General features: G+C 45.0%; 1 protein-coding gene across 1 annotated transcript; it reads left to right on the top strand.

Annotated features, from left to right (window-relative positions):
- The first annotated feature begins 219 nt into the window (after nt 1-219).
- Nucleotides 220-2,021, top strand: LOC128298649 (protein cortex-like). Its single transcript, XM_053034418.1, is given in 4 exon segments — nt 220-363; nt 365-584; nt 1,600-1,719; nt 1,792-2,021. Coding segments are annotated over 4 exon segments (714 nt in total).
- The last annotated feature ends 7,861 nt before the right edge of the window (nt 2,022-9,882 follow it).

Here is a 9,882-nt window from a genome sequence, read left to right as displayed (position 1 = left end):
AATATCATTGACTAGCTTGTCTAATACGTCTAAGGGCAAGCAGTTCTAAAATTATTAAACCTTCTCGAAAACCTATTTTACCCTATCGGATTGAAGTTTGAGGGCCCGGTAAGGTTCGGTTTTCGATCGTCCACAAGTATCCCTCATACTGGAACAACCTGTGTGACGATCTACAAGGCTTTGATCATCGCGATCAAGTTTTCCTGCGGGTTCAAGTACATGGCCACTGCGGATGATCTTGGCAAGCTGTACATATGGTACTGGAACGGTGGTCACCTTACCCCGATTACTTGCTGGGCCAGCTCGATGTGTGCCTTCATCGACTGGCATCTATGGCGTGAGGATGAGATTGTTATCGGTGAGTGAGGCTGTAGGACACACACACACATACCCACCAATTGACAACTCTAAAACAGGATGTTTAATTTTATTAGCCGACAGCGAACCGATCATGATCGCACTGTACCACGTACCGAGCCGCGAGGTGGTGTCGTACTATCGACGGCAGGACAGCGATTGTATCGTGACGATGCTTTCGTTCAATAAGATTTCCGGCGAGCTGGTCGTGTGCTATTCCTTCACGGGTAGGTAGTAATTAAACGTCATTACGCGATTAATCGTCGGCTCGTGTTGTAGATGGCAACGGGGAACGTTTTAGATTTGGAGCGTACCGAAAGTGGGATGGACTTCGATGAGGTGCTAGCGACGACGCGTGTTCCCAATGGCAGAGTGTTTGATTAATTATCGCAGGTGTTTTCATCGCTTCAAGTTTAGCGTGTCATAATCTGAACGTAGATCCCTACATGCACGATCAAGTGTAGTTGTTTCGCTTGATATTTTCTATATTCCGACTAAGTTAAAGAAAGGTGTATTTGACGTTTCAGAGTATCATTTTCATGCTTTTAGGAATAAACCGTTTACAGAAGCCCAATGTAAATGATGTTGCTGACATTCATTGAATTGCTACAAAGTAACAGGAGCTGGAAGATCTTTTTATAGTGATCGATTATCACTTCGTCGAAAATATTGATCCTCATTTGATGTAACTGTTCCGAACAAGGTTCCTTTCTCCAAGCAAAGTCCATATTTCATTTGTTTCAAGAGTGGATTTGTTTATCAAACCCTCAGCCTACCGATACTCGGACATACCTTCTGCTACAAAATCTCATTTTGCGCAATGCACAATGTAATAAAACTAATAATCATGATCAAGTGCCCCACAAAGCTATCGACCCAAACTGGAACCACCCGTGCCCTCGCGTAATTATTGATATTGGTACAGAAACTCTTAACAACCGTCCCATAACATCGTCCCGGTCCCTGTGGCCATTGGCGATTGGTGGCGATATGCACCGCTGGGAAGGGAAGCCTTTCTGCACTGGCCGTGGTTGCCCCGTTTGCTCATTTCATTCGCGATCGAGATGAGTGCACAGGTAAGCCACTGCAGATCGAAATGGAAGCAATTTCCTTCGGCCAACATAGCATTTAATGATACAAATTTAATAAAGCAGCAAAATGGTGGAGCAAAGGGCATCGATGCAATGTGCGCTCGGGTGCTGGATTGAATCTAATTTCTTGTTTTCTCTTCCCCGACGCTAGATACGAACAAGCAGCCCGAAATACTTGTGCTCGCCTCGATGGACCGTGTGGTGGATGTGATGCGCAATCACGATGACGCCATCGTACAACTCCTGTGGAGCCCGGATGGAAAACAGCTCGGTACTCGCATGATATTTCGAGTCGGTTTCGGAAGTATCCATTAATTCGGTGTGTTTCTCCCAACTCTTCCAGCCAGCGTAGGATATGATGAAACGCTCACGATTTGGAACTTCTTCGGCATCCCACCGTCGAACGAGTGCAAGAGGACCAAACTGCAATGTGAAGCGATGGCCAGTAGCAGTAGCTCACGGGGTGGATCCGTTGTCCGTGGGCTAGCAGGTTCGCGCGTCCACTCGAACCGTAACAAAGAAGCCAGCTATCGCGATCTGGCCTCGAGTTTTCTTTTCAAGGCAATGCGCTGATGCACTCCCCGTAGGTCTCGTAGGCCTTACTGCAGGTTCGATAAGAGCGAGAACGAGTCCGTCGGAGGAAGCAGCAACCAGTCGTCGAATGCGAATAGGTAATTAAATTAGAGACATAAATAATTGCAGAACGCAGAGGGAAATGAAGACAAGCCTTTTCCACCCACACATTACAGGCACTAGATAAGGGAATGGGTGCAGTCGGATGGAGTTGTTGCTATGGAGTTGGCATGCGCAAATCGACTCATGCAGTAAAACGATCGTTTGATATCGACTGTGTCGTTAATGGTTGCTAAACTCGTTACAGTGCTGTTTTACATTTGTACAGTACATTTATGTTTTTCCTTGATGAATGTCTAACAGTGAAGAATCATTTAATTTTAAACAGTTCGCTAGAAGTTGTTCTTATTTTGCTTTTTACAAACTTTAATTGTGTATCTTATTTGGGAATTTATTCTACCCTGATGAATGTATCATTAGCTACAAAAAGAAAACATTCTCAAACAAATAGTTCCCCTTATGGGTGGATTGATTACAGCATGTTTGAAGATCGTTACAGAACGATTCATCCCTACGTTTCCTACGGAATTAACTGTATTGCATACGCATTAGGGCATACTGCTTACTGTACGTGTTCGGTCACTATTTATGCTTCTGATAGCTGATGATTTATTGAAGAGCTTCTCTAAATGCAACTGTTTCAGTGGATGCCAAACCCACCGTTTCATGCCAAGAAACGTTAAAACGCGAAGCAAACGGATATCAGCATATGCGATCCTGGGCCGAAACATGATCCCTACGTCCTACTTAATATTAATCACAAAAAACAGCAATCCGTTCTGTAGCCATTCCATGAAAACTCACCCAAACTGATGTGATTCGTATGCAAACGATGGCAAAAGTTAGCCAACAGACGCACGGTACCGATCATATTATTGCTTAATATTCTTCCGCGCATTATGGGTGCGTGTTAAGATCGCATAAAGCATACCCGGCAAACAGCATTATCCCCGCTGGTTTGCTGTTGTGTGCATTCCTCATGGCGATTTATCGCTCCACGCGGACTGTGCAATGGAATCAATCGATTGCGCGGAACAGGTTTGCAGCATACAAGACAAGGGCGTCTATGACGGTCTTTTTGGTGAAGGGTGCAGTATAGCGCTTCTCATGTGTTTCGTGGACATCGGTAGTTCGCGATACGTGATCGATCGGTTGGGATCTTCCCATCGATCGTACCGTTGTACGCAGCGACGTTCGTCTTGATTGATTTAGATTGAGCCATCACGAATCGATAGCCGGCCGGGGCAGTACATATCGGTGCGCCTTTGAAGCGCGCTGAACCAGTTTCGGTTAAGATCCAAGAAAATGGACTACTTGATTATCTGGCCGTAGTGCAGAAATTTCCTTTTAATCATATTGTTCATGCAGAGGAGTTACTGTCATGGGGGATAAGAATAACTAATGATGTATTAAATTAAACTCAACTATAATTCAATTCCAATCGAAAGCAACCTTAAACACAACCTTAAAAGGGAACCCCCTGAAGAAATTTTCATTTAATTACGCACTCTTTATCATGCGATGTGGATGATGAAAATATCTACTTATCGGACAACTTACCACCAGTCAAGTTGCCCGTCCATACACAACGCCTGTTACCAATGATTCGTTTCCGTTACCCTTTTACCGATGCTTTCTAGTTGCAGTTTATTTTTTGCACTGTGTAAGAAACGGCCAGCGAACACGAGTTGGGCGCGGATCGTATCGCTGATGAACGATCACCAACAGGTACGGTACACCGTGGCACATGGACGAAGATAGAAAAAAAAAACAAATCTCAGCAAGACCACACTTAGGAAGGCACTTGCGGAACTGAGCACCTGACAGCGCAACTGTTGCCTGAATTGGAAAGTGCCTGCACACGGAACGGAAGACGCACGGGGTCTGGTGGCCGGGAACGCAAAGCGGCATCGATGTGATCTTGCACCGCGGAGTGGTAGAAGGCACGAAACATTGCTACTTCCGCCCACGCCCAAAGCCTACTGCAGGTCACGATATTGACCCACCGATCCAATTTTTATCTCGTTTTACAACCACTGAGCGACTGATGTCCGGCAGCTGGTCGTACAAGTTTATAAGTTTAACCGGTTCCGCGAGGGAGCTGATAGTGATAAAAATGCAAAAAAGCGACGGTGTCTTATGTGTTTGGGTTATGTTCTTACGGAGAGGAGGAAAAACATAACCATCGGGAACATTTCTGCTCGTAATTGTTTTGTTTGAATGTCATTGCCGATTCTGGGCGTTTATTTTATGGTGCTGAAATTATCATCTTCGATCATAATGACACTTAAATTGCTTATCGTAAACGCATATGCTTAACCTTAAGGAGATGTGTTATTGCACGCAATAAAGCATAATTGTAATGTCGATCGATTCCCAATTCCGATCTAATAAAACATTATGCCAGCAATAATTCATCCCTATTCCTGGCCAGATCCAGAACATTCAATAAGCTATAATACCGTCGCCGGCCAGCAAGCCACGACAATTAATGACAGCAAAGTCAAGTCTCGCTACAGTTGACACTAAATCAAACCGTTCACCTTAGACATAGTCACCTCTTCGGGATAGACATTTTCATGTTGCTGCATGCAGTATGGAGAGAAGGAAAATGGCAATCGATAAAAAAGCGGATGTAGGAACAAATGTGGCACCGATAAATCATGGTCCCCTGCGAGTAAGAGGTTATGTCATTGGGTTTTTCTAAGAAAAGTTTACACAAACAACAAGGAAACGGGACGGAAAATTCCATGGTGATCTTCATCCCTGTATTCAATTTAATGGTGCCGACGGTATAGATTTTATGTTTCATGAGTGTTTTGGCCAAAAAACTCAGAGTTTGTTACATCGCTTTGATCTCAATTATTGATCCACTGATTACCGATGATTGATTAAGTTGTTTGATCTGGCTTCTGATTTTCTTCATGCGAAAGCATTTGATGTGATCTTCAAGCAGATGATTAACGTGTTCGATGTTTTGTCGCCACCTTTGTATTCCTTTTCCATTCGTCTACCGATGAAATGTGCTCTACACAGTCACGAATTGTGGCAGTACTTCTAGCGAGGACCGTATGACATGATGTTGTCTCAAGTGATCACTTCCTTCATTCGCTTACTCACCTCTTCAAGCAACCTTGATCATCCGTCGTAATGGGCCTTGATGTCTCTGTTCGCGTACACTTAATATTACTGTACGCTCCAGTTGGATATCGTCTCCTAATGGAGCTCGCTTACACCCGATCTCCACTACCACTTCCTGGGGATATTTATTCACCTTCCTGCTCCACGAACTGGTTAGCAAATATTTTATCAGCGGAACGATTTTTATTGCTTGATCCTCGGCTGTTTTTGTTAGCTCAATCGTCTTCACGGTGCCGGCGGATGGTTGAGGTGGATTTTCGTCTTTTCCAGCGGACGTCCATAAATCTTGCGGGCCGTGCGCCAACCGTTCTCTACCACATGTACAGAACGCGATAGGGATCGCACATAGGGGGAAGGAATTTCCATTTCCCAACCTGTGCGTTTTGGGCTTAAGGTCTCTAGGAATACATTCCTCGGCACTCCATCTCTCTTGCACTGGCTCCACTGAAAAGAGGAAAAATATTACAAAAGTAGTCGAATTGGACCATAAATAACACTTAACTTTAATACGGTGCAACTGATGCGGTGCAGGGGTTTGCAATAAATCAAGCATTATATGAATGTGCATTTTCTTTTTCACTTAATTGTGGATATTATCGGAATATTGCCTCCTTGCGTTGTGGTTTCCTCGAATCCGCGACCATGTTGCTTTTCTGCATTGGTAGGTCCCGACTGCAAGTCCTTTGATGTTGAAGGTGCGTCCACCTGGTGGAACCGGAACCACGGGTGTACGTGCGCTCGGGCTAGTCGGTAGATCCGCAATAATCACGTATCAGCGATTTGGGGACATATTATTATTAATGTCCGTGTGATGTTGGTGCATGGAGCAGCGCGGGAAACTAACAAAATGATCGCAAGAGGAACACATTGTGACTGGAGTTGTCTCGATGGAGGGTGCCCCAGCACAACAGGTTGTTCACGTGCAAGGTACATAACGGGCTTCCTGTTCAGACGCGCGATACTCTTGCAAGGCGCCACAGCTCGAGGATCACGAGGGTAATTATCACTTCTTGTGCAGGATCGTGGTACGCAATGGAGAGCTGGAATGGTGGTGGAATGTTTAGGCAATGTGTCATTAAATAATTAACACGTTATTACCTAATATGGACCGCCGGGGAGCGCAGATCACAGCTACAATTCCCAAGATGATCATTCATTCCGAAGACATCCCACTGCTGGAGGCGAACAATTCGTGAAAATATGCCGTAAAGCGCCATCTTCAAGGAGAAGTCATGCAACAAACTTTCGCATAAACAATAATTTTATTTTCCTCTCGTCGTTGTGAGAAGCGGAGGCAAGTTCTTATGACAAGATTTAATTCCTTGGGCATTTTCTTGGCAGTAAACTGCATACACCATACCACCATGCCATTGGTGATTGCCTGGCCGTTCCGCCAAGCAAGCGATAATTAAGACATTTAACGGTAATTAAGCCCCAGATACCGAAAGCATCCATAATGACTGATAATTGTCGGAGTGATAATAAATAAATTAGTATTTTATGTGCACCACTCGTGGCGCAGTTGTGGCCCCGGTATCGTCGTGGGACGTAATGTTTGCTTCTTTAAATTGTGTGCACGCCATGTGCATGCCATGTCGTTTCTGGATGCTGGCGACAGCTTGAGCTAGAAAGGTATGTTACAGGTAACATTTATGATTTGCGCCATAATACAGAGACGTAGTGAGTCAGTGTATAGAAAATGGTTTGAAAGCAAATGATGACATTGGAATGCGGTCAGGATGAACAACTTTGGAATAAATTATAAAACAACGGGATAAGGGCTCGGTAGATGTTATGGGTAGTATATGCGCCCAAGATGTGAGAAATATTCTATTAAATATCACTATCTAAGACAAATTATTTGAGTCTTTCTCCAGACCTTATTTAATCCTATGGAGCACAGTATGATGCTGCAGAGACAAACACAAACAAATAAATAACTCTTACCGATCATCTTGTTTCGTGCAAGTAAACATCCTCAAGGAACGACCAATTGAACAGCAACAGTTTCATACATTTGCTTCTCGTTGCATTCGTCGCTTTTCCTGGAACTAAAAACATTTTAAATGTCGCCACATGTTTGCCCGTAGTCTTCGTGGCGCGTGCACAATGAAGTGCACCGGAGTCAGTCCGGAGATCGTTTCGGTCCGTTGTCATTACATGTTTCCCGCACGTGCCCGCCCCAGGTTGATGTGGCGTGCAGGTCTTGAAGAAACAAGAAAGATTAGACCGGTTACCGGAGCAGCAAACGGTGACAATCGCGTGTAAGAGAGGTCAGCAAAACGTCGTGTCATCGTGCCGATCAACTGTCGGCGAAGATATGTTAAGTGTCGAACACGAGAAGGATTATGATATTTCTTACGTTAAAATAGCATAATAGTCACAGGCTTACTTAAAATTATCGATCAACTAATCTAACTCATAAATGTAAAACTTCACTACTAAAATATGCATAATTCTAATAAAATAGTTTGAAAACATTAAAAATCCTAAAGGCTAATGAGCAATGCTGCAGCAATGCAAATATGCTCTAAGGTCATTGCAACAAGTAAAATTTGCATATCATAATTTTATGGTCAGTAAACTCCAACCGAAGCACAACACCCGTCCCCTTACCGCAGCACCAACAGGAAACGGTCCTCTGGCTCATGGCCGATCTCGGGTCGAGCTTCTGTGCACGCGAAACCGGAGCATTTTTAAATATGCATCTGAATGCTTGATTAAGGGTTCGGCGCTGTACTAAACTTATTCCACCCGGTGGTCTCGGTCTTCTCGGGCCGCTTACCCAGGGTGGCGTTTAGTGCGCGGTGGTCCGGTGGTTACAACTTCTTGGCTCCCGGTTGTCGATACTTGCTCGAACAATTTGCTGATAACCCCTGTATGGACGCGAAAGCGCCTCAAATGGCCGGTCAAATGGCTTTGGGAAGATGGCAGTGGCGTTGGCTATGGTCTTGGGCACTCCACCCCAAATCGAGCTCCACAATCGCAATCGATTACTCCGTGCAAAACTGTGACTAAAAGCGCAGCTGGAATAATTTGAATATTTATAATATACGCGCATACAAACCACGTTGCGCGGGAGAGAAACCCTTGAAGGGATCCCAATATGGCCCTACGTCAAATCTGATGCTGTGGAAGTAGTGCTCCGGCTCGCTCCTTGGTCTACCGGACCACAGGCAACGTCGTCCACATGACTAATGAGGGGTGAGGACAAATTTCACGATTTTCCCTCCTGCAGAGCAGATCAGATTGGAGCATTGTGGAGTTCGACTCCCAAGTTGACAGTTTGATATTCGTCCCCAAACCTTCGAGCAGGCTCACAGTGTGATGGATTGCTGAAACAATCGGGGCGTAATTTATAATGCCGACATGATCTGTATCAATAGCCGCGAGGGCCACTGTAGTGAGCAATCTGTCGCTGGCCGGTGGCTTACATGGCATGATATTTATTGGTCGGAATGTGTTTGATCTTTTCGACGATGGTGGAGCAAAACAATAAATAACATCAGCACGATCAATCGTGCGCGATCGACTGTGTGACAGAACAAACAATGCTTCTGTGCATGTTTCCTGTGCAACATGGTTAATAGGACGAAACCAGGCCCCAATACTTTTGTTATGACCGTTGCCAAGGATGCAGATATGTCACTTCCGATCGCTCGATGTCTTACCATCAGCGATCTCCAGTCAGCATCGAGCTCATCCACATGGAGTTATTCCAAAGCAACAAGCAGCACAGGCAAACGCATCCACCATCAACCGTCCAAACCAGATGCAATATCGATCCGATATGTTGGTACGACGGATCCACATCCGCTGCTGGAAGATATCATACAGGTTCTCGGTCACCTATCAGTTTATGCAAATGCATCCACATGCTCTTCCTCTTCCAGTGCAAAACGAGTTGTTGAAGTCGGTTTAATGGATGTAACTGTCCCAATAAATCAAATCCGTAATGTACCATTACACGTCGCACCGAAAACGGCTATGATGCGATCCCATTACAAGCCGTTGCAGGAGCGGTCAGTTCGATTGATTCCAGCGTACCCAATGGCCAGTTGGCGAGTGAAGCGATTATGGGATCGCTCTGGGGAGGACTCATGACTTTATTCAATTGTGGTCCTTTGCTGCGGGCGTTGGGCGAATTCTTCTCGAATGACTCTCCGTGAGGTCTCCAGCGATTCCGCTCGTGGACGTGGCCCGACTTCCATATGGTGTGGACAGAATGAATAAATAAATCAATACGCTAATAAATCTATTACTTTACTCCCGCGACCTCCTTGGGGTTTGGATCGATTGCATCAACATTCCTCGTCGACGGAGGTACTTGGAGCCTTGGAAGTTACCCGCAGTGTTGGAAATGGACACAAAACCATCGGTTGCCATCGAGAATCGGGAACCGTTTGCACAGCTAAGGACCTAACCGGAGGAACCAACGTTTCTGAGGTATGTATCACATCTATTTACAATAATTGATCATTTAATTATCAAACCGAACGTACGGTTGCTCCGAGCAATGGAAGTTTCACCGATTTGTAAGCAGCATTTTATTATCACTCGATCACGCCACCAGAGTTTATATTTGTGCCGAATATGACAAAGCTCGATCCGTGAAGTCCTCTACTCGGTGCCATGTTGAGAAATGAGGAAATCAAAGGAA

The sequence above is a fragment of the Anopheles moucheti genome, chromosome 2, assembly GCF_943734755.1.
Source record: "Anopheles moucheti chromosome 2, idAnoMoucSN_F20_07, whole genome shotgun sequence".
NCBI lineage: Eukaryota > Metazoa > Arthropoda > Insecta > Diptera > Culicidae > Anopheles > Anopheles moucheti.
This window is presented reverse-complemented; position numbering and strand designations above follow the sequence as displayed.